The 27394-nt window shown below is 35.9% G+C and overlaps 1 protein-coding gene across 5 annotated transcripts in view; it reads left to right on the forward strand.

Annotated features, from left to right (window-relative positions):
* Nucleotides 1-27394, forward strand: part of abr (ABR activator of RhoGEF and GTPase) — a 373871-nt gene that overhangs the window by 227715 nt on the left and 118762 nt on the right. For all 5 annotated transcript variants that reach the window (XM_067437974.1, XM_067437975.1, XM_067437976.1 and 2 more), the window contains 3 exons: nt 9629-9814; nt 24886-24993; nt 25847-25907. In XM_067437974.1, coding sequence (XP_067294075.1) covers nt 9629-9814; nt 24886-24993; nt 25847-25907 — 355 coding nt within the window. The remainder of the gene's footprint in view (nt 1-9628; nt 9815-24885; nt 24994-25846; nt 25908-27394) is intronic.

Genomic DNA, 27394 nt, shown 5'->3' on the forward strand with positions numbered 1-27394 from the left:
CTGTGCTGGAACCCCAACCAGAAATAGTCCACTCTTATTTCCTTAGGGAGATAAACATCCACAGACGGTGATAACCAAGCTCTTGTGCAATGATCGATCGATCGCGTAATCCTGAGAGCGTCCTCTCTCGAGCGCCGGTAAGCCGGCTTCTTTTATCTGATGTGCCACATCAGCCGTCAGGACCGATGACGTCACTGGGGATTCCCTGACGCTCCCGACGGAAGTCACGCGAGAGTAAGAACGAGAACCAACACATATCCGGGGCAAACAACGACAAGGGTCGTACATACAACATACATACATACAACATACATACATACAACATACATACATACATACATACAACATACATACATACAACAGCTGTAATGTGTTAATAATTAAATGAATTAACGGCAGTCTATATATATATGTATCCCTTTATGTGGCTGCGCTACAAGCTCTAAGACTATGTGCCAAATTACTAGAGAGAAGAGCAGCACCTGCAAAGGAGGGATGAATGCCGTCTATCTTCAACAAGTCAGATCTGCCCCAAAAACTTTTCCAATTGTCTATAAACCCTATGTTATTTTGCGGACACCACTTAGACAACCAGCCATTGAGTGATGATAATCTGCTAACTATTTCATCACTCCTTTTAACAGGGAGGGGAACAGAGAAAAAGACTGCCGTTGACATTGTACTTGCCAGTACAATAACAATGCAGTACTATTACATATAAAAACACATTTTACTCACACGTGTTGCACCTTTCCTTTCGGTTCCAAATCCAGCATCGACCGGATTTTTGTTTACAAACGATCCCGTAGTGAAATGAAGTGAATATGTCTTCTCCATGTGAGCTGGAACCACTCATTCCTAATATTAGGATCCGAAGGAAGCTTATGCAGTGACTCTGTTCTACCACAACCAGGAATAGCGCGATATCTTAATCTCCCTCTGCATATTACTGTTGTTGACCAGCTTGCATGAGCCCTCCATGAGTCGGTGGGCGGGGCTACTGGATTAGACTCGCTGTAGGCGGTGTTTCGTTGGGCACTGACATCAGTATAAAACACAGGACCATTTGCTGAGCCTCGTGTCTAAAAAGCTTTTCTTTGACTAACAAGAAAGTTTTCAGCTCTGAAACTTAGAGGATATTCTTATATTACCATGACCTTTTATATATAACAAGCTCAAGGGAAAGCTGATTCCTCAATTCATCACCCCTTTAGGTCCTGCAAATTCTTTGGGTTTCCAGCATTTTTTGCATATTTAAACCCTTTCCATTTTTTTCACACTGAGGACAACTGAAAACACAACACTCAAACACAACTATAAAAAGGTTCACACATTCACTGATGCTACAGAGAGAAACATGATGCATTAAGATCCAATGGGTGAAAACTTTTTGAATTGGAAGATTAAGGTAAAAATTACGTGTGTACAATTGCTTAGAATTTTTCGTTTAATTGACCCTTCACTAAGCCCCGCCCCCCTTAGTTACTGTTGCTACGCCTGTCAAGCTTTCACTTCTGGCACGTCTATTACAGTAGGTATGCGCCGGTGTCAGACATTTCAGAGTAGATAATTAGTCATTATTGGTGAACAGGTGAAACATCTGAGAGAACAAGAAAAAAGGGACTGCAGTATGCATTTGCGGGATATATCCGCGACATATGCAACCGATTAGAGAATAATTTCATTAAAATTAAAGCTAAAGCCTAGTCTCAGTGCAATCAGCAGCCGCTTCATACGTATGTTCATGCACAACAGGGTGAGTAAAATGAGAAAATAATCAAATAATTATAAATCAAACAGCTTATCAATAAATCTTGTGGAATAAACACAAGACATTAGCCTGAAAATTTTGCAATGATTCTCCGGCTTACCGGTTTATTTATCGCGCCGTACTACTGCTCACGTGTCTTGTGTCTATAATCTACTCTTTGGACCTGGCACTAGCCAGAGATACTGATCTGAGCCACTCATCAAAAACCACACAGTTACTAAAACCTTATAACAGAAAGCCACTCTCTCAAACATGATGGGTTTTATTAATATTATAAACAACAATCCTCATATGATGGTCTTAATTTGCACACATTTTGTCTAAACAAACTATAAACGATATATAAAATTAATAAATAAAGCCTTTTATAGTCTATATACTGCATCATATGTAATAATTTGGATCAGTCAAAATCCTCATGTTTTTTCAGTTCCTTGAAGCAATCTTAGGTGTTTTTGTTAATCCTGTCGATATTTAACGTTAGTTGTGAACGAGGTCTCTCACACACTGCTTGATTCACACCTGGCATTTCTTACCTTCAGTTTTATGTTTGGGGAAGGACAAAAATTACACCCTGCGTCCAAACTTTTTATGATAGGCATCCAATTTGCACAATCCATACGCACAGGTTCGCATCGGCATGTTTCCCTTGCTCGAAAGCTTGACAGACCTTCCACGACTAGTTACGGTAGCTAAGCCACGATTGGCCGGTGGCGGTTTTCGGGTGTGGCTTAGCGAAGGGTCAATTTAATTTACCTCTACCACTACCACCACCACCACCATCACCAAAAAAAAAAAAAAAAAAAAATCACCTGTGTGCCACTTCTATACTTATTTCTGACCAGGTTACACCGCAGTCTATTACTCGTGGTAAACACTACTAAGACCCTGTCCACAATAGAACCCTAACCCCTCGCAATCTTTCTCTGAGTCCACAGTTTCATGACATAATGCTCGCTTTGGCCCTGTCCCAAATGGCACATCTCAGGCCATATCATACACCCAGCGCAATGCGACACTAGGCAAGTGTTTTTTTCTAGTTTCAGCCCGACACAGTTCGTTATCATTTCCACATCCAGGGCCACATTGTTTAAATAGCAAATAGATTTGTGCGGCCATGGTCTGAAATGATGTGTAAAGTCAGTGATGCGATATATATTTTTTGTTATTTAAAAAAAACGCATTAGTAAGCGCAATACACATACACTTTGCTTATTACACATAAAAGTTTATTGTGTACATAAATAGAAATATGCCTACATGTCATAATGGCTAGTCATTGCATGTAGAGCCCTGCACGGGCCTCAAATCTAGGCCCTAGCCAGGCCCTGGCCCGAGATGCTGAGGCCCTAGCCCGGCCCGTGTCCGACAGCTTATCAAAATTCTCGGCCCGAGTCCAAATGGAGCCCGTGTGTTTTTTTTTTGTGTTTTTTTTTTACATTGTTGCTGCCATCAAAATAGTTCCGTTTTGTTTTAAATGTCAAAGTAGTTATATTTCGTTTAGTTTCTTTATTAAGTTAATTTAGAAAAATGTTTAGAGCATTTTTTTGTTTGTTAAATTAAAGTTTTATTTTTTTTAAGTGACGACCAAGCGGCCAGCGGCCGACAGTGAGTTAACCGCATATTTAATCGATTTAGTCTCTCAAATCAACTCTTGACTTGTCTTGCCTATAAAATCCATAGATATAAAACACTTCAAGCATCACAATGTTAGTTAATTTCGCCTACTATTACCACCACAGTAAAAAGCATTTTTGACAAGCTGAGGCAGGCTGATTCTGCTCACGGCTCTACAAATAAAACAAATAAAAAAAAAAAAAGAACATGCAGGTTGTCTTATAGCCAAACTTACACCTACGCAAAATGAATATAAATCCGATATTCAATTCCCGTGGTATATGCTCAATTAACAACGTTTACAGCAACGAAAGCATAAGATTAGATGCATTTTATTCAGCAGCTCAGTTCAAATTCAAAGACCACATAAAAGAGAGCGCGACCTAAGCGCACTGGTAAGATCATTTAGTCATTTCGCAATCAGATAAATACCTGTTCAGAGAAAACGAATGAAGAAACCAGTTGTGAAAAGGCCATAACGCCGGGGACACACTGCAAGCATGTCGTGAGCGTCTCGGCTGTGTGGCGTTTCCGTTTTTATTATTGTATTGTTAACCGGTTAGAACTTGCATAACCTACTGCCTACGTTGGTCCGAGCCGCGCGGAAAAAAAACGCGTGCATGCTTCAAATAGAAGATACGCCTATTTTCACGCGACACGCGAGCGTGTTGGAAGCGTTTCCAGGTGAAATATAATAGGAAAAGATGTTTATATGCCATTTTGACACGAATACATATTAATAAAAATGACATTTCATGTTTGAAAGTCTGTAGGTTAACATATGCAGATATAGGCCTAATTGTTATAATAAAAAACAACATAATTATCGATTTTGAAATATTAAACCTGTCTATATAGAACGAAATATTCTGTAGCCTTTTGCCGTCAATACCATGGATATAGTATGGGCCGGCTACTGCCGACGTTGTATTTGCTGTATCAATAGGCAATATATTTATATTTAACATGATGTATAGGGCTTCCCTGTACATTAATAGCAGCAGACACCCCGCGGATGACACACAATAGAAACGCCACGCTCACAAGAAACGCGCGCTGCTGCTGCTGGCGCGGACTCTGAACCTATGCTCTGAACACTGTGCGAGCCATATCTTGACAGTCGCGTTAGCTATTATGGTCTTGTGTTGTTTCCACCAGCAGAACATCTCATTGTTCCTTTTAATTAATAAAATAAATATAAAACGAAGGAGATGCCTAAAAAAGACCCGAAGCCCGGCCCGCGTTTTAGGTATGACGTGAAAATTGGCCCGAACCCCGGCCCTAGGGGCGTAAATAAGTCAGGGCCCATCGGGCTCGGGCATAAATGCAGGGCTTTAATTGCATGTATCGGAATTAGCCTTTTGCAGTAATGACAGATTAGATTGGCTAATTATTTGACCAATCGTGCCAATATAAACACACTCTAAAAACTAATACTATGATTTACTCAATTTTTTTGGTGAAACATTTTTACACTAAAAAAATTGAATAAATTTTAAAGCAGTGAAATCAATTATAGACACCATAAGAACTGAGTAAATGTAAGTAAAAAAATTAAGTAGATCTGAGTAACTGCATTTGTTACATTAACAAATTCAATTGAGTAGAAATAATTGGGTAAAAAGCATTTTAAAAACCAATATTTATGACTAATTTGAACTGTTTTTATTTATGAGTATTACTAACTTGTATAGTATAACTTTAATTTCCTCTAAACCTTTGTAAAATACTCCACAGTCCACACAAACACACTTATACATGACATGGCCTTTTATTGTTGACGAGTACAGCAATAACGTTACAGCATATATTACTGTTTTGACATGTAAAGAATAAGAGTTATTTTACAACATTTAAACTCATGTAACAAACATTTTAGAAGTAACAATTTAAAAGTTAAAAGTAATTCAAGTGGAATCAACCGGTCTGTTATCCCATTTCCACCGTATCCAAGTATCAGCGCTGTTCCTCGGGCATGAGATGGACTAACGTTAGCCGTCTGCGGGTGGACTTTGAACTTGAGACCGCTGTCCTGCGTTTCATTTGTAGCTGAAAGATGCTGCGAGGCGCCAGACTCCATAACCTGACAATAAACAACAGTGCCTAGTTTTAATAAGATTTTATCATTCAAATTCATTATATTCATTATCTTTACGAATAAAGTTGTGTGTTTTGAGCAACACAGCAGGCGTTTCAAAGACCAACGCCACACGTTAACTTAAGGTGACTCACACTGTCCCTGTATGTTGTTTTGAATTAAATAAAATGCCTTTTAGCACAGTAATGATTATATAGATAAAACAAAACATACAAACCTGAATTTCACAGAGGAAATGCCCCAATTCTGCGACGCTGAGAAGAAGAAACTGCTCTGCTCTGGTGACTGAGGAGAATTCAAATATCCACTCACTCAACTGTCGAGCTGTCGTCACGTCAGAGGGTGGGGGAGGGGTGCATTGTTTTAATCGAGTAAACTTACTCAATTTCTTCAGCGTGTGTTAAATATTAATAATCTTGAATTTAATTAAGTAATATTTGTGGTTCTTGAAACAGATCGGTTTAATTCTCCATTCTCAAATATTTTGAAATAAATTTCGCAAATGTATTAAGTATATTTAAAATAAATAATTAGTTATTTGAATACTAAATTATTTTAGTGAAATAAACTTAAATATAACTATAGATTTTAGACAAAATTAACTGTTGGATTTTTTGTCAATTATTTTGGTATGTTTAACTAAAACCATCAAGTAAATTATATTGAGAGATTTTATTAAGTTAATAAAGTTAATTATTGCTGTGATATTTACTAAGCCACTGAATTATTTTTTAGAGTGCATGTGGGTGAGGGTGTCTATATTCGGTCATTTAAATAGCAATCTGCCATGGTGCAAGCACACTTGGTTTTTAAAGGGAATGGGATATGACACGTTTTATTTGACATGGTTTATTTATTGCACCTTATGCCCAAAACACATCCATTACACATTAAGAGAATAGGGACAAGCTTTGAAGACCATGCACCGGGCACAGCAACCATTTTTCCTGCCGTTAAACTAACAAAAGTGTTTTCGGACATGCCCTAAGTGCACTTGCACCATGCGCTTTAGACCATGCCCTTCGTTAAAATAGGGCCCTTCATGTACACTTGTGGTCTTGTGGACTTACAATGGTTAAAGGGTTAGTTTACCCAAAAATGAAAATTCTGTCAATAATTATAATGTTGTTCGACACCCGTAAGACAAATTAAGATATTTTTGTTGAGGTCCGATGGGTCAGAAAGGCTTTCATTGAAACCAATGTCATTTCCTCTCTCAAGACCCAGAAAAGGCACTAAAGAAGTTAAAAAGTCCATCTCACTACATTGCCTATACAATAATTTTATGAAGCGACAAGAATAGTTTTTGTGCGAAAAAAAACCAACAACTAAATAACGACCTATATAGTGATGGGCCGATTTCAAAACAAAGTTTTGAACGTTATGAATCAGTGTATGGATTCATCATTCGGATCACCAATGTCACGTGATTTCAGCAGTTTAGCAGTTTGACATGCGTATCCGAATCCTGGATCGATATGCTGCTTCATAACGTTCAAAACTTTGTTTTGAAATCGGCCCATCACTATTTGTATACACTATATTTATACTTATTACGTTTTTGGCACACAACTATTCTTGTGGCTTCAAAAAATTATTGTACAATCACTGTGAGATGGGCTTTGTAACAACCTTTTATTGGTCTTGAGAGAGGAAATGACATTGGTGTCAATGTCAGTGAAGGCTTGTCAGAGCCATTGGATTTCAACAAAAATATCTTTGTTTGTGTTCCGAAGTTGAACGGAGGTCTCAGGTGTCAAACGACATTAGGGTTAGTAATTATGGAGAGAATTTTCATTTTTGGGTGAATTAACCCTTTAAGTCCTCAAGACTGTAGAGGATGATTGCATTTGTCATTTTTTTGTTTCAGAATAGTACTTGTGAACCAAGCCTGCACAGAAGTGGGCTCTTCAGCAGACTTATACCCGACATATTGACTGTTTACAGTGAGGCCCCATTAGATTAACATCATCTATTAACTAACAACCTAATTGTAAAGTCTTACCAAACAATAATAAAGAATCAGAACATTTACAAACAATGTCTAGGCTATAGGGCATGTTAAATGTAAAAACTCATTGTGATGAACACCATAATGAATACAAAATCTGTAATTACTGCACATCCTGTTCGGAAACAAAAAGTAGTGCAGCCTGCTTTGTTTTCTGCCTATTGCACAAAATTAGTATAAGGGACTAAGTCGGGATATCTTGGTGATCTTGTCATCTGTATGCAAAATTTTGTACACCGCTGTCGTGTAAACGTACCCTGAAGGCACACACACCAAGAACGATAACAATAATGAAACATAACTGTATATTAGCACATAAATTGAGCCAGGATCACCAAGATATCCCCGCTTAATCCCTTATCCTAGTTTTGTGCAATAGGCCCCAGGGCTATCTCCTTCAGTCACTCATCCATGCTTCTCATGCGTGTTCCTGTTTACATCAGAATGCACGTCTCTTTGATGCAGCTTACAAGCTTTGTAGTTAATATTAACCAGTTTATGGAAAAATATTCTTAAAATGCATATTTCAAATCGAAATAATTCATAATAAGCAATTATTCATGGTATTTTGAAGTGAATATTAACATATATCAGCACATATTAGCAACATATAAATGAGACAAGCAGAAGTGATTAATTCAAGTGTGAAAACAATGTTGTTGTCATACCAAATTTCTGTTGAGCAGAAGTGATGGCTGTCAGTTAGTCAAATGCTCCCTTCTAATTGAATCCTTCTTCTCTGTACAGGCAGACATCATACCTTTTGATTAGAAATGTAGATGCAATGAATTCAAAACCGCTGTAGTAAAGAAACTATCTAAGTTGAATAAGTGACACTTAAGACTTTTGTTACAAAATATCTCTGTTAAATTTTCTATTCATCACAAAAAATATATTCCATTCATCATGAAAAAAAAAAGATTTCCACAAAATATTAAGCAACAAAACTGTTTTTAATTTTGATGATAATACATATTTATTGAGCACCAATCAGCATATTTAAATGATTTCTGAAACTACAAATAAAATATATTTAAATACAAAACAAATATTTTGAATTGTAATAATATTTCACAATATTACTGTTTTACTGTATTTTTATCAAATAAATTCAGCCTTGGTGAGCATAAGAAAAAAACATAATTTTTTTTAAAGTCTTTCTGGGAAAATATCCAAAATATTATCAGTATTTTTTGCTTCAAATAAATGCTGTCTAGAATGAGAAAGTGGACTTAAAGGCCTATTAACCAGCTGCAAATCATGGTTTGTGACTGTGACAAAACTAAAGGCTATTGGCAATTTCAAGAGGATCTCTTTAGCATGCCCTACTGAATGTCCTGCTTCAATCAGAAATACATCAATACAAGAGTAAAAACTGCACACATAAACAGTTTCCTGAGGCAGAGAAGAGCAGCAAGTTATAATGATTCATACTGATCTAAAAATAACTATCCAGCACTTTTCCAGTGTTATCAGCCCTAAAGAAAGAAACACACATGAATATCTGTGCTGTAAAATGTTTATTTTTCTCTCGTCTCTGCATGATCATGTGCTTTCTCTTGTAATATTTAAAAAAAAACACAGTGGGATTGGACCCTGATCTATCCGGGGTCCAGACAGCATTTAAAAAATGCAAAGGAAATCAGTGTAAATCAATCTATCAATTCACAGGAAGTTGAGAGAGAAAATTAACCACTAGTCAATGTATAACACTTGGGTTCTACATGAAATTTGGCTAAAGTAAATGCAGTGAAAATACCTTAATGGTTTCATTCAGTTTAAACCTCCTCTGACTTGTAATGCAGCCTTGAATTAAACCACACCATGTTCGTTTGTCTGGCTAGACGATAACTGGCATCCTGACTGAGCCTGGTTTCTTCCAAGGATGGAGTTTGAGTTCTTCACTGTAACCTTTTGGCTTGCGTAGTTGGGGACGCTTACTATCCGTCAGTATTATTGACTTGAATGCACTGTAGTATATAGCGCTATATAAATAAAGTTAACTTGACTTGAGAATTAAATTTAGGGGTTCTGTAGGACAATTTAGTCCTTCATGTGTACATACATACAACTGGTACAGTATTGTAGTGACATTTATTGATTCACCTCACAATCTTTCTCTCTTTCTCAGCCCATGAAGCCACTTAAAGCTACAGCTACTACATCAAAGCCAGTGCTGACAATGGAGCAGATTGACATAATTTTTTTCATGATCCAAGACATCTTTGAGATCCATAAGGAGTTCTATGATGCTCTTTTCCCTAACATTCAGCAGTGGGATGAGAAGGTCACTGTTGGACATCTCTTCCAGAAACTGGTAAGTCCACCTGCTAAACACACCGTTCAAAGCCCTAGATGTTAATTATAAATCATCCAATGAGCCTCTATGTAGTGTGCACTACCATTCAAATATAGCAAGGATGCTTTAAACTGATCATGTTTTACAGTAAAGGCATTTATAATGTTATGTTATATATATATATATATATATATATATATATATATATATATATATATATATATATATATATATATATATATATATATATATATATATATATATATATATATATATATATAATTTATTTCAACTTAATGCTGTTAAATGTTTATTATAAATAAATGTTCTTTTTTCAAAGAATCCTTTAAAAATGTATCAAGGTTTACACAAACATTTTCAGCAACATTGATGGTAATAATAAATGTTTCTTATGCACCAAATCAGCATTGTGACACTGTGAAATTGCTGCTGAAAATTCAGCTTTGTCATCATAAGAATAAATTGCATATTAAATTACATTAACGGGGTCATGCACTGCATTGTTTTATAATGTTTCATGGGATGCAATGTTAGTCTGATTTTAAAATAAAAAGGGTAATTTAGAAATAAAAGCATTTTACCTATACCCTGGGTTTTGCCTCTAGTTTGAACGCTCTGTTTTAACGGGCATGTTTGCTGTGAGACTTCAATGTCTTCAGCACACTGCTGTGATGGGCTAACATATTTACATATGAAATATCGAAGTATTACATGTAGAACTCTTTCAAATTATACTTAGATTGTGGCATGAAATGTTACAGTGATGAGTATTGCAGCGATCACAGACAGGTTGAACATGAATGCAGATTTGTTGACTATAACAGGAGTTTTGGTGAGAGTGCTATTTAATTGTTTGGTTGTTGTGGGTTGCAATGAACTCTTTTATATTAAAAAATATCAAGGGAATTTTGATTCCTCAATTCATGGCCTCTTTAAAATAGAAAACAGTTATTTTGAATTGTAATAATATTACACACACACGCACACACGTACTGTTTCCATGTTTTATGGCGACTTTCCATAGGCGTATTGGATTTTATACTGTAAAAACCGTATTGTCTATCCCCCTACACTGCCCTACCCCTAAACCTACCCATCACAGGACACACACACACACACACACACACGCAAAACTGACCCACAACTTTTGACTGGTAGTGTAAGTGTAAACAGTGGCTTAAAATTTAACCCAAAAAAAGTCAACATTCTTATAACACATTCCTGGTTTTATATGCAGTCAAACCTTCAAATTTTCTCACATTATCACAGTTTATTTGCTGTAGTTTAGAAAATGGCAATAACATGAAACCTAAACAAATGAAACACTCTTGAAACATCTCATGTCAGTCTTGAGTACCTATAGAGTAGTATTGCATCCTTCATATCTCTCCGAAAATCGTTACTTTTATTATATTTATAAAAGAAAGATAGGCTGTACCGAGTCTTTCCGGAAAAAAAGAGCGGATGGAGGCGTATCGTGTGGGCGGAGCTAAAGAATCACGAGAGTGTGGAGCTATTTGATGAGAGCGTCTGAAAGCTGTGACATCCTCAAGCGTGGTAAAGAAAACGTTACCCTAATAAACCATGGCTATCAATTACATTCAACCATACATATATGATCCAGAATCGGATCCGGAGGCTGAAATAAATTGAACAGGAGAAGCAGCAACAGCATGACGTCCGTCTCTGTGGTATGTACTGTATTTAGTGGTCAACATTTCTGTGTGTTTACTCGTGGTTTATGAGGACATGATTTGGTTTATGGACTATTGTATGTGACTAAACCTTAGCAGTAGCAAGCAAAACGGTTTTGCACGTCAGACTAGTGTATAACGTTACATAGAAAAACAATGGAGTAGTGCATTTGAATGAAGAAGCACGCTTTGTGTGAATGTCCCCTAGGTTTATGTTTGGGGTGGGTTTACAATAAACAAACAGACACCTATAGTGGTCAGCTAAAATGTATTTAAACACACACCATACATCGTATGCTCCATTGATAAATTAACTATATACGATCGTGTTGTTTACTGATGTTTACTTATGCGACGATAGCCAACAACACACTGACAATTGAAGCAGTTTTACTCACCACCTGCTTCCAGAGCAGGACCGTGAACATTTATCGCTGGAACCTTTCATCAAAAACACACTTCTTTGGTGACATTGTTGATTTGGGGAAGTCCTGAGACAGCAGTGAATGCAGCGTTTATGGGCGTGCATTTGCTCTCTCGCTCTGGTCGCTCGTGTGCGCACCCGTACAGCCCGTACAATGACATTCCGCCCTGTTGACGTCAAGCGGATCCATACTCGGAAAAAAACTTTCCGAAACTTGTGAGAAACCGGAAAGAGTATTTTTGACACAGAAATACTCCATCAAATATCCAACTTATTTTTTGAAACTTTGTCCATGTTTAGAATGGGAATCCGAGTCTTTAACAGTGTTAAAAAGCTCAGTATGCATGAAACAGCATTTCACCCCCCTTTAAGGCAGGGCATACACTCAATGTACGAATAGATTGCATACAATGTAAAGCAAAAGCTCACGTGTAGCAACTCATAATGTAATTAACGGCACATAATGTAAAAACTGCACATGATGAAATAAGTATTACATTATTATTGTAATCAAATTTTCTTTTTTAATTTTAATTCTTCAAAACCTATAAAACCTAGAGTTCATAATGTAATAAAATTGTTTACATTGAGACATTTATTACATTAAACTCACCAAAACATGGCATATTTTCATTGTTGTAACAGCTTTAAAAAAAAAATATTAGTATTCAATATAGTACATTTTTTAAAAATATAAATCAAGTCTTAAAGGGGTAATGAATTGAGAAATCAACTTTCCCTTGAGCTTTTGATATATAAAAGGTCATGGTAATATAAGAATGTCCTCTAAGTTTCAGAACGTCCTTGTTAGTCAAAGAAAAGCTTTTATAGACACCAGGCCCAGCAAACGATCATGGGCTCATACATCATTGCACTACAAAACACCGCCTCTACAGTGCGTCTAATTCAGTAGCCTTGCCAGCCGACTCATGGAGGGCTCGTGCTAGCTGGTCAACAACAATAAACATGCCGAGGAAGATTAAGATATTGCGGTATTCCTCTTTGTGGAAGAACACAGTTGCTGCATAAGCTTCCTTTGGATCCTAATATTAGGAATGAGTGGTTGAACTTTATTTTTAATTTTTAAAGGCATAATTTTTATTTTCTTTATTTTTAAAGTTCCAGCTCACGTGGGGAAGACATATTCACTTCAGTTCACTGCAAAATTGTCATTCTGAATCTCTGAATCTGAGTCTGCATGAAGCTCATTATATTCTGTGCTTCTGTTATTCTGCTATTCTCTCTCTCAAGTTGGGTGGTGTGTGCGTGCGTGCGGTTCGTGCTTTAATTGTCCGATCTTGCGGGTGGATAAAAAAATAAATAAATCATTGTGTTTGTTTGATAAAGATGTTTACGAGCCCTGTGATCGAGAAAATCATTCTGGTTGCCGCTTCTCCCTCACTCTCTCTTCTCTCATGTGAACTGAACTGTCAGGGGAGCTTAATGGTGCCCTAGAATGAAAAATTGAATTAACCTTGCCATAGTGAAATAATAAGAGTTCAGTGCATGGACATCACATACTGTGAGTCTCAAACACCATTGCCTCCTCCTTCATATGTAAATCTCGTGCATCAAAAACACCACAGAAAAATAAGTGCTTCTCAACATAAAGCCAACCGTGACACAAGCGTTGGGGATCATTTATATGTACGCCCCCAACGTTTGCATCTGTCCAAACATGTTCATTGTCAGGCAAAACTGACGGAGCCGAATCATAGGAACTGCAGATAAACAAACGACACTTGAGAATAGCAAAAACGGCAGATCTCATTGACACATCATGTTCAGGCTGCGCAGGAGACATGAGGACCATGTCAACAGTCATGGTTGAGGTTTATTATCGGATACCACAACATTTCAAAACGATTTTATTTCAAAATCGTTTGTTTATTCGGCCTATTTCAAGCAAGCTTCGCTCAGCGTATTAATTAAACTGAAGAAAGGGGCAACTATATTCCTGCAAGCAGTAAGTACTGATTTTATCCACTTATTGACTAGCTGTTTAAACAATTTCTGATTAAATTGAAAGTGTCTTAGAGAAACTGCATTGTCTAGATGATGCAAGATGCTAGTACAGTAACAACAGGAAACTCCAAGTACCATAAAAAAACTAAATAGTGTGTCTAATAACAAAGGTTAATATTATTTTGTATTACAAAATACAACTGTAGATATGTTGCTTACAGATCGTTCACTCGATCCTTCTAGCAAACGTCACCCTTTCCACCATATTAAAACCAAGTTAAAATGACAGTCATTTGACAAGGCTATTCATTTTGTAAAAATAGTTAGTTATAAGAAGTTATATATTTATATTTTTGAGAACTGAAGTAGGCCTATGACGTTTTTGGAGGCTTGTATTTCCAAGTACATCCCAGTCACTGTGTAGCCTACATTGTGACTAACGTTATATAAACATGCAATATCGTTGACGAAAAAAGACAAGTCTAAAATGTAGACTGAATGACACTTTAAGCAGAACATCTCAAATGGAGATTGATAAAATGCAGCCTACTTGTTTATTGGTGTTTTCAGATCATCCGCTCGCGAGAGAGAGTGTGCATATGGTTGCCAGATTGGACATGTTTAGGTATAACACTGGATAGTATATTTGTTATTTTCACAGAAAAGCTCTGTTTAGGGGATTCAAATTACTGAAATCTGGCAACCGCAAGCATGCAAGCTCTTTCTCGCGCGCGGATGATCTGAAAACACCAATAAAAGTAGGCTTCATTTTATCAATCTCCGTTTGAGATGTTCTGCTTAAAGTGTCATTCAGTCAGTCTGTGTTCTGTCAGGACGGTTAGGACTCACGAGCCACTTCACTGAACTGCTGTGAGCTGCTGAAATAAGCCAATCAGAGCAGAGCTCAAAATTAATAATCAGGACTCTTCCAAATAAGGCCAAAACAGAGCATTACATCCTAGGGACAATTTATAGGGTTGTGTAAAACTGTATCTGGACAATTGTTGCCCTTAAATAAGCCACATACCCTCTATGTAGATATCAGAGAACAATTTAACATATTGTTTTAAATCATTCTAGGGCACCTTTAAGCTCATTAAATATGCAAATCTTCTCCAATCTTAGCCATGGGTGTTTACTTCCAAGTCTTCAGTGCGGCACGCCCACCAAAACCTTTTGGAGTTAGCCTCAAAACCAGTGTAGAAAATAGCCTATTACTTTTTAATTATGATGTTTTTGAATGTAAAAAAACCCACAAACATCATTAGTTGACCTCAGACAACATATAATATACGTATATAATATACATATAATATACGACAACGTATATTTTTTTTTTTTAAAGGCCAGTTCATGACACCTTTAAACTATCTGCAAAATACAACATATTTAAATAATCATGCTATTATTATTATTAATTATTATTCCTTTATAGTACCTTTTAAAAATCGAATTGTAGTGTTGGGCAGTAATGAGCTACAAGTAGCGACGCTAGCTTAACTACATTTTTCAGTAGCTTATCAGTAGCTCAGTTACTTTTAAAACAGTGTAGCTTTTCCAGTAGCTAACTACATTATACAGCAAGTAGCGGAGTAGCTCGACCAAAAGCTACATTCCGTTTTTGGGTTCTGAATCTGACGACCGAAGAGAACGAGCCTGTAAGAAGCGGAGCTGAGCGGTGTGACGGACGCTCAGCTCAATAATCCGCTCTATGCAGATGCGCTTCACTCCTGAGCTGCTCAGCAGTAAAACAACATTGTAAATAAACCAAAACTCAGCAGCCTAATTGCCTCACAGACATGAGATGTATCATGTGTAGGCTATAGAAAGCTTGAAATGTATACTTTTAAACGAAACCATTAATCAATTAAAATGAAAATAAATATGCAAGCAAAGCACCTGTACCGTTCACACGAGCAGCTCATATTACTCACAGCGGTTCTGTTCAGAATGCTGCACTCCATCACTGCATGTGCTGTGAGTTTCACCTGCATTTTAGACTAGTCCTTAGGGTGACCACCCATCCCCTTCTGCGTGTATCGTAGGCTACAGCATTTTCACCACTTGTCCCGCACGTCTCATATTGAGAAAATGTCCCACATTTCAATTAGTCTGTTAGTTTTTAATTATCATCTGTTAATAAATCCATCTGTTCAGAACACTACTGGATAATTTGGTAAATTGGTTATATTGTTAATATATAATATAAATGAATATATAAAACTGTCAATTAACTAATTTCATGTTGATTTATATTTTATTTGTGCATTAGCCTATTTATTTTGTTGGGTTTTAGTTGGACTTGGTCAGAACTCTTTTTAAAAAAAAATATTTTATCTGCATGTCTGCTACATTTGGGCTCAGTGAAGTTGAATTTTAATTACATGTAAAATAAATACATGCTATGTTACATTGTGATGTAATGGTGTTTTCTGGTCGAGACATTTACATTTACATTTATGCATTTTGGCAGACGCTTTTATCTAAAGCGACTTACATTGTCATTGTCAGTTCTTGCTTTCCCTGGGAATCGAACCCATGACCTTGCCGTCGCTAGCGCCACGCTCTACTGGTTAAGCTACAGGAACGCTGTACTAAAGAACAAAAGAACGGACTAAAGAACAAAATATTTTTAACAGCTGAAAGGCAGAATACAAATTCGGAGGAGACACCATTTGACACGGCTCAGCAGACACTCCAGGATGCGTTGGTCATGTCCAGGCAGGTCCACTATCCGATCCGGACAGGGCCCAGATCCGGGATAAACCTCGGGATAAACAGAGAGACTAACATTAGCGTAGATGTCACTCTTTTTATGATGTAACGAGTACATCAGGTGTTATGGGAAGTGTTCCCGGTTCCGGCTGATCTAGTTAATGCAGCCTAACAATCAGTCAATTGAATTGAATAATGAAAGTTAAAAATGTTCTATGTGTATGCCATAGTAAAGAGATGTGTTTTTAGTCTAGATTTAAACTGACAGAGTGTGTCTGCTTCCCGAACAATGCTAGGAAGACTATTCCACAATTTAAGAGCTAAATAGGAAAATGATCGACCGCCTGCAGTTGATTTAGATATTCTAGGTATTATCAACTGGCCAGAGTTTTGAGACCGCAATCGACGTGATGGGGTATAATGCGTTAAGAGCTCGCTTAAGTACCGGGGAGCTAAACTATTTAGTGCTTTGTAAGTAATAAGCAAGATTTTAAAATGTATGCGATGTTTAATAGGGAGCCAGTGCAGTGTTGACAGAACTGGACTAATATGATCATAATTCCTGGTTCTAGTAAGAACTCTAGCTGCTGCGTTTTGGACTAGCTGGAGTTTGTTTATTAAGCGAGCAGGGCAACCACCCAGTAGAGCATTACAATAATCTAGCCTTGAGCTCATGAACGCATGTACTAACTGTTCAGCATTTTGCATTGAAAGCATGTGCCGTAATTTAGATATATTTTTAAGATGATAGAATGCGGTTTTACAGATGCTAGAAACGTGGCTTTCAAATGAAAGATTGGTATCAAAGAGCACACCCAGGTTCCTCACTGACGACGAGGGCTTGACAGAGCAGTCATCAAGTGTTAGACAGTATTCTCGGTTACTACTTGTGGAGCTTTTCTGTCCAATAATTAAAAATTCAGTTTTATCTGAATTAAGTTGCAGAAAATTACTATTCATCCAATTTTTTATATCAGCTATGCATTCTGTTAATCTTGTGAATTGGTAGGTTTCATCAGGGCGTGAGGAAATATAGAGCTGAGTATCGTCAGCATAACAATGAAAACTAACGCCATGCTTCTTAATGATATCTCCCAGTGGTAGCATATACAGGGTGAAAAGCAACGGTCCTAACACTGAGCCTTGCGGTACCCCATACTGAACTTGTGATCGGTGTGACATCTCTTCATTTACTGCTACAAACTGATAACGGTCAGATAAGTACGATTTAAACCATGCCAAAGCAGTTCCACTAACGCCAACATAATTTTCGATTCTATTCAGAAGAATATTGTGATCGATAGTATCAAATGCAGCGCTAAGATCGAGTAACACTAATAGAGAGATACAACCACGATCAGATGATAAGAGTAAATCATTTGTAACTCTAATTAGAGCAGTCTCAGTGCTATGATACGGTCTAAATCCTGACTGGAAATCCTCACATATACCATTTCTTTCTAAAAAAGAACATAATTGTGAAGACACGGCCTTTTCTAGTATTTTTGATAGAAACGGTAGATTCGAGATTGGCCTGTAATTGACTAATTCTTTAGGATCAAGTTGCGTTTTTTTAATAAGTGGTTTAATTATAGCCAACTTAAAAGTTTTCGGTACATATCCTAATGTCAAAGATGAATTAATGATATTAAGCAGAGGATCTATGACCTCTGGAAGTATCTCTTTTAATAGCCTAGTCGGTATAGGGTCAAGCATACATGTTGTTGATTTTGATGATTTTATAAGTTTAGCCAGTTCTTCTCCTCCTATAGCAGTGAATGAGTGTAATTTTTCCTCAGTGACCCTGCAGTGCTCTGTCTGAAGTGATACTGTAATATACGGCTGCATGGTTATAATTTTATTCCTAATATTATCAATCTTACTAGTAAAGAAGTTCATAAAGTCATTACTGCTGTGTTGTTTACAAACATCAGAAGCTGAAGCTTTATTTTTATTACTTTATTATGTGCAGTTATTACATTAAGAGTTGCTACATCAAAATTTATGTGCTCACACTGTACGGTCCGATCGTCGAGCGCAATTTGATTGCTCACACTATGTGTGTCAAATATGCACAACCATGGTATATAGAAAAATAGTCTATTGTCAAACTCATCAGCTATCAATATCAATAGGATTCATTTCCAATTTATGCATTACATTATTATTATTATTATTATTATTATTATTAGTAGTAGTAGTAGTAGTAGTAGTAGTAGTAGTAGTAGTAGTAGTAGTAGTAGTAGTAGTAGGTCTACTTTTATTATTAAATTGATATTGCATTTAACGCAGCAATTTCATAACACATCAATGCATAACCGGTGCGCATAATAAAATATTAGATTATCTTCCTCCTTATTGAAATTAAATTATTTAAAAACATTTAGGCTGATTATAGCTATAATGAATTATAGGCCTATAAGTAAAATGATTAACAGGCTTTAATATGTCAAAACCCTGCAATAATATCAGTCTCAATGAAAAGAGCAGCTGTATTTAAAAAAAACACTAGGCCTACTTGCTTATCACAAAATAGGCCTAGTTCTCTTCTCAATTTTTTAGTACGTTATATATATGGGCCACAAGATAAATATTAAGAAAAAAAAAGTGTTATATATATGTTTTCAGCATATGTTGTAGTAGTTTATCTTGTGTTGTCTCTGAGTATATGCACTGAAACCTTGTCAGATTTTACTTTCACTTTCTGTTTTGAATAATTGACTGGATTTGAAACTTCACCGACATTACTTTTGTGCAAAGTTTGTACATTGTGTGATATCCAGTGACTCGTCTCCAGAATTTAAAATGAGATTTAAATAAAATATATATTTTTTAAATCCAATATTTCTGTGACATTTTTCTTTACTACCAATTGTCAAATGATGGACAGCGGTTCCAAATAAAGTTGAAAAGTGAAACAAATAAATTAATGATTAAGTAGGCAACTGAATTAATAATAGAGGCACTGAATAGGCTACATGGTGGCTTGGAAGACTTGAATTATCCATTTTACAACACAAACAGTAGGGATGCAACATTTTACTAGATTTCTGCTATTTGATAGGTGCCTATACAGAACTTAAAAATCTCCCTCTTTTCCTTTTCTTTCTTGCTGCATTAAAGATTAAATGGTTTAACTTTTGCTTTCAAGCAGGCACATGGATTTTTTGGTATATGTCACAGTTTACTTTATTTTGCTATCCTCACATACATAAATGGACTATAGTGTCCTAGACCCAATAGTAAAAAAATATATATCTTTTGTCTGAATAATTTTTGGTTTCACTGTATTTGCTCAACCTCTGAAACAAATTTGTGCAGTGTGATTTTTACTTGAATGCTTTGGTTTGTTCTTTACCCTTTTTACCCTATTTGAGAATGTATAGCATTATGTATTTATCTATCTATCTTTATATGGGTTTATACTGTATGTGGGCTCATATCAAGAAGACAGAATACATATTACAGTACTTTGCAAGACTGTTTAAATATATCTGATACAAATCATCATCCTCTGAGGTATAGAGCAGAAGGATAGAGGAGCATCTGTCAAGACTGAAATAAACAGATTTGCATAGAGGAGATGAGTATACTGCCAAAAAAAAATACAAGGCTATATTTAAGCTTGTTTGTAAAAGAAACAGATGCTCCACATGTCTGTAATGGCCAAAAATGCTGTCTAGGTAGATAGTTCAGATATATGAGTATGTGTGGAGGATGTTTGTCCTGTGTGTCTCATTAGCAAACTCTAGATGGAGTTCAGCTTTGCATTTCTCTTTATGCTGTTGTTTCATCAGAATGAATATTATAGTTAAGATTCAGAGGGTCACATTACACATGCGGTGAGTTCAGACTGCTTCACACTGCTGCATTCTGTCTTGGTGTCACTTGGTGTACGTTTCCAAGTGTAACTGTGTTACTATGGTTACCAATGTTTATAGTGTAATTTTGAACTGTAATCAAACTGACTGGAACTATGTGCATTAAACGGTTTTACTGTACACCTTTCAGCCAATCAGAATCGAGTATTTAAACAGACCATGGTATAATTGCGATTAAACATTGTATTCTGTTAATGGCTGTTATGCAATTTTATTTTAATAATGCTCGATCTAATGCACGACCTGACGCGTCATGTCGGGCGGTTCTTCGCCTCTACGCTGTGCATTAAAATCCTTTAATGCATGGCTAGCAATGGATTATCCCTTACTTATTATGTGCTTTTGTGAATTGAATTTAGGGGCTTTTTTGTGCTGTGTTATAGGGAAATCTAGATTTAAAATAAACATACAGTTCAAAACTTCAAAATCAGTCAGTATGATTTTTGAAAGGTTTTTTTTTGTTTTTTGTTTTTTTTAATGTATTTGAAAGAAGTCTCTGACCAAAGCTATAATTATTTGATCAAAACAAAGTAAAAACAATAATATTGCAAAATATTATTACAATTTAGATTTAACTCTTTTCCATTTATCCTTATGAAATATCTGAATTTTCAGCAGCCATTACTCCTGTCTTAAATGTCACCATAATTCTTTAGAAATAATTTGGTGCTCAAGAAATATTGTTTTTTTTTAATGTTCTGCTTAATATTTAGTTTAAACAGTTTTAGAGTTTAGGAATCTTTCAGGAGAACAACATTTATTTATTTGAAATAGATATTTTGTAAAATGTCACTTTTTAATGGAATTGAATGGATCCTTACTGAATATCATTTTTAATCATTAAAAAATATATATCTTACTGACTCTAAACTATTGAACAGTAGTGTGCGTTAAATCGAACCATGAATATACTAAACTAACTAACTGATAGCTGAAAGCAATATCCAAAACATTAAAAGTAGAATAGGATATGAAGGACAGGTGTTCCTTCTCTGCTGAATTATGTAGTTTTCTGTAATGCCCTGGGACTTATCATTCTGGTGTCTCGTGGATATATAGAGCTGGGTGATATAGAAAGAATCTTGACAATATTTAATCCTTAAAAAAAAAAAAAAACATTGTTGCTAAGCCAATTTCAAATGTTTAATGCACAAAATAAAATACAGTAAAAAAGGAAAACAATTAACCAGGCATTTTGTCCACTGTTTATCATTACAAATTAATACAATAAATATTTGTTCAATTATATTCATCATATTGCTTGTAGAGTCTTTAGAAAACGTAACCGCTCAAATAAAAAGCACATTATAACTACAATATTTTTGATGCTGTTTAATTTTAAATCAGTAACGAAATACAGAATACTGTGTAAATGTATTTAGTTATCTTGTGCTGTTAAGTTATTTGTTCTATTGTTTTTAAATGAGAAGTGTTTCTCAAACAGTTTACCTGGAGAAATAAATAAAAATAAATAAAATAAAATTGTTCCACTCGGAATGGATTTTGTTTGCCCCTAGCCCAGCATACATTACGGCTTATTACAGGCCACACTTAATTTATCTCCTGAACCAAACACCAGATGGCAGGAGGTACAAACTGTATATTCTATCCCCTACACTAACCATACTCCTAAAACTAAGTATCACAGAAAATGTTCTGCATTTTTACAAGTCCCTATGAGTATGTTTGCATTCAGGTCCCCACCAGGATAGAAAAACACGCACGCACACACACTGGTTCAGTTAGCAGATGGTGTAATTACAGGCTCCCTATTGCTCTAGAAACTCAGCAAAGAGGAAAAGAAGCATGAAAGACTAAGAATAAAAGAGATGAGGAAAAAAGTTACGTTTTTGACAGAAGGAAAGGTTTAGGATGAGCAAATTCAGATGGAGGCAGAGTTTCTCTCTATTAGTCACCCTTTTCTTTTTCTTTCTATGTTACTCACTCTCTCTGGCCTTTTCTTCCCACAAATGCTTCTCTCTTCACAACGAATATCTCTATTTTTGCATATTGGTGATGTGTTATGTGCATATCAGCACCTGTTTTTGGATACACTTGGTGAAAGGTCAGAGTGCTTGATACAGGCTTGCTAGGCGACAATGGCATGGCCCTGTGATGTGTTGTGTTTCCCAAGCATGCTGTGATCGAGATTGAGAACACAGGCTCTCATCATGCAGTTCTCACCTCAGGGCACAAATATACAGCAATCCATAACTTTACAGAAGTCAGGAATCACAACAGAGAAGATGGATCATGAAGACATTCAGAAGAAGAAAGAGAGAGCAGAGCAGCTAGAGGTCAAGGCAGAGTTTGAATGACAGTGCTTAAGATCTTTTTGCTTTGTTAAATCTGAACTAGTGATTTCCAGCTGTATATTTAATTCCATTAAAAATGCAATTAATTTATGTCCTATTTATGGTGTGTTGTATGTAGTTAGTTTTCCCTGCTCTTTATGCCATTTTATTTTGTATAATAAAATATACAATTTATTTGCCAACAGAAAATAACAAAAACAAACATACAAAAACTTAAAATAAGGACTGTTGAGCTTACTAATCTAAACTACAACTCAGAGTTGATGTTTTCCTAACTCTTTCCCAAATCATTGCGTTTTTAGTCTAGATTTAAACTGACAGAGTGTGTCTGCTTCTCGAACAATGCTAGGAAGACTGTTCCAGAGTTTAGGTGCTATAGGATCTGCAGTTAATTTAGATATTCTAGGTATTATCAACTGGCCAGAGTTTTGAGACCGCAATAGACGTGATGGAGTATAATGTGTTAAGAGCTTGCTTAAGTACTGGGGAGCTAAACCATTTAGTGCTTTGTAAGTAATAAGCAAAAAATTTAAATGTATGCGATGTTTAATAGGGAGCCAGTGCAGTGTTTACAGAACTGGACTAATATGATCATACTTCCTGGTTCTAGTAAGAACTCGAGTTGCTGCGTTTTGGACTAGTTGGAGTTTGTTTATAAAGCGCGCAGGGCTACCACCCAGTAGAGCATTACAATAAGCTAGCCTTGAGCTCATGAACGCATGTACTAACTGTTCAGCATTTTGCATTGAAAGCATGTGCCATAATTTAGATTTTTAAGATGGTAGAATGCAGTTTTACAGATGCTAGAAACGTGGCTTTCAAATGAAAGATTGGTATCAAAGAGCACACCCAGGTTCCTCACTGACGACAAGGGCTTGACAGAGCAGTCATCAAGTGTTAGACAATATTCTAGGTTACTTGTGGAGCTTTTCTGTCCAATAATTAAACATTCAGTTTTATCTGAATTAAGTTGCAGGAAATTACTATTCATCCAATTTTTTATATCAGCCATGCATTCCGTTAATCTTGTGAAAAGTTTCTTCAGGGCGTGAAGAAATATAGAGCTGAGTATCGTCAGCATAACGATGAAAACTAACGCCATGCTTCCTAATGATATCTCCCAGTGGTAGCATATACAGGGTGAAAAGCAACAGTCCTAAAACTGAGCCTTGTGGCACTCCATACTGAACTTGTGATCGGTGTGACATCTCTTCATTTACTGCTAAAAACTGATAATGGTCAGATAAGTACGATTTACTTATTCACTAGAGTCTATTCAAAAGAATGTTGTGATCGATAGTATCGAATGCAGCGCTAAGATCGAGTAACACTAATAGAGAGATACAACAACGATCAGATGATAAGAGTAAATCATTTGATAAGAGTAAATTTCATTCTCTGATGAAAGGAGTCTCAGTATCTGCATGTGATATGGTTACATAAAGGCTCTAGCATTGTGTGTCCTCATATTATATATTGCTGACTGTACTATTAAGTTTATACTGATTGGACTTGTTGCACTATAAAGGTAATAATTAAATGGTTTCTTCACTCTAACTGATGCATTTCCTATTGCCAACATTTTTTCTTGTTTTGTCTATCACCAGGGGAAGTCTTCTATGTATTTTCTACTACACAAGAGGTGTGATCAACGAGCCTAATTCTAATGACTCTGTACGCAATTGGATAGTCCTTTAACCAATTACAACCAACAATCAATAGTTTGCCTCGAACACCTCGGACACCTGAAGTGCGTTGTGTTTCCGTGACTGTCCAAAGCATGTGAATGTGAGACACACTATTGGTTGTCAGTTGCTTAGCATCTAGCCATAACATTCTAACACTGCGCTGTTTCAAATTTAACACGTTTGGCACCACAACACAGAGTTATCAGTGCAAAAGCAGTGCTAACCTGTTTCAAAACTGTGTAAAAAGTGCTAACCTGGTGTTCTTTTACCCGGGGTTAAAATCAGTGTTTGGAATGACAATAAGCCGGGGTTAAGCGCAGTGTGAAAAACCCTTCTGTGTGTGTTTGTACTGCATTTAACACCTGTTTCCTCTGCTTATTTCTCAGGCCAGTCAGCTTGGTGTGTACAAAGCTTTTGTAAACAACTATAAAGTCGCAGTGGAAACGGCAGATAAATGCAGCCAGGCCAACAGCCAATTCCAGAAGATCTCTGAGGTGACCGCCAACCACCTAGTACTAGTGTTTTTCACAATACTTGAATTTTCAACTTTGATGCGATATCTAATATTGATATTCGATACCAGGGCAAAAACTGACACATATCATTATAGATCATTAGTTATTAGCTCATAATTTGATAATTGGGTAATTATGTTACAATATGTTGCAATAGCTTACACACAGAACAGGGAGGCTTTATTTTAATAATTAAACCAAATAAAATAATAAGACTAGTAAACATCAATAAAATAAGAACAAATAAACTAATTTTAAACAATAGCACAAATGAATACAATAAAATAAAGAAACAAATTAAATAAAAACGTTTTACATTTATTGGTGCGTCTAACGGTAGTATTCAGGAAAGAAATACTACATAAATTAAAGTAATCAAATGTAAAATAACACAGGATAGTCTTTATTTTAAAAATTAAATGCAGTCTTATTTGACACAAATTGAGTTTGACAGATGATAAAATATGCAAAATTACATTGGAACTTAAATTGGAACAGCTCAGCTATATCTAATGACACAAAATACTATGGGATTTGACCTAGCAACTGCATAGCAACAGGTTAAAACTGCTCAGAAAAAAACGCACATTTTAGAAACCATATAGCAACACTATTACAAGCACTATAGGTAGCATGTTCACATCTAGGTATCATCATTAGCTTGATGCATTTACTTATGCACACATACATAAGCAGCCATCTGCATCACATTTCTCTTCATTCCATTCTGAAAGTATTTGTCACAATCTGCTGTCTGAGTCAGACGTTAGCTCTGTATATGTGTGTACGTGTGTTGGTGTGTACTTATATTAGGCATCTTATCTGTTAACAGAATCTGAAAGTTAAAGGTCCTAAAGAATCCAAGGATTGCACCGCAACAGCCACCATGGAGGGTAAGATGCTATAAATGATCTGTTGGTCTGTGATGTGTGTGACATGCATGAGTGAACTGTATTTACTGTATATGAAAGCCTGAATCTGTCTGTATGTGATTTGATGTGTTAATTGATGGTTCATTGCGAGAGTGAATTGTCATGTATGACTGAGTGAGCTGCGAGCAATGTCTCTTTAAGAATGAGTTCAGCTCTGCATCTTTCTACTTGTGTATGCAGCATCCACAACTCGTTTGTGCGTGTGAGGAAGAGTGCGTGCTTGCTCATTCTGAGTGTTTTGGAGTGTGGGAGAGCAGGAGTGAATGAATCTCTCTCTTTCTCTCTTGCTGTCTTGGACATGTTTGTGAGGGACATATAAAAGGGGCTGCAGAATGAGAAGGAAGTAGTTAGAGAGTGAAGACTGCAGTGGAAGTTTATCATGGAGATTTTTCTAGTTCTCCGGCTGTGTTGTAACTGCACCTATGGTAACTGTATTGCATTTTAATGCTTTAACAAGCTGATGATTTGGACGACTAATTCTTCTTTGTTGTGTGGTTTGGATTGCGATTTTTGTTTTTATTGTGACTATGCTTTCTGAAAAAGATTAAACTGTTATAAAGCTTTATTATGCTCTAGAACAATATCTAATTTCAGTGCAGCAGGATGTCTGGTAATTGTGCTTGTTCTTTGATATTTGGAGCCTTTACATTCTACAAATATTGTTTGTTGTAGAAAAAGGATTTTTAGATTATCAAAATATATATGTATTTTTCATACTGAAGCGGCAGTGGATTTCAAAATCAAAACTGTTAGGGGTTAACAATACTAAGAGAAAAGTGTTTATTTTAAAATATGCTACCTGACTGGTTATTTGGGGAACCCATATTGGTTCTTCTATGAAATTTATGTGAAAACCTCTTTTTGGAACCTTTTTTTTTAAGAATGTTAAGACCATAAGAACAATGGCACTTATAAAATAGTTAATTCTGATTATGGCTTTTGATTGGTCAATACAACATTCCAGTCATGCTAAAATATACAATAAAGTAACTACACGAAGCAACTGTATACCATATACTAAACTTGTGATACACATATGAGATGAGACGATACACGATACTGGGTTCACAAGAACGAGACGACACTATTTTTAAGAAGCACTATATTTAAGAACTTTTCAATTAAAAAATATGACTGCTAATTTAAATATGACTATTATGACTTTTCATTCAATTGAATTAATAGTCTTTCATTTAACTGAAAGTCATAAAATGCAAACCAATGCCGGTGCATTTAACTAATCCTGGGTTATCACTAACAATTATTTTGGTAATTGTATACCCTTTAAAATTACTCAAATATCATATTAAGATGATGCAGCATTCAGTAAAGATGTTAATAATATGAATGCGTGTTGTCCATAATTTTAAATTAATTCAAAAAGATGTTGCTGTTTTTATATTGAAAATGTAAGTAAAGTTTTATTATAAATAATCATTATTTTATGT

Source organism: Pseudorasbora parva, chromosome 3, assembly GCF_024679245.1.
Source record: "Pseudorasbora parva isolate DD20220531a chromosome 3, ASM2467924v1, whole genome shotgun sequence".
Taxonomy (NCBI): domain Eukaryota; kingdom Metazoa; phylum Chordata; class Actinopteri; order Cypriniformes; family Gobionidae; genus Pseudorasbora; species Pseudorasbora parva.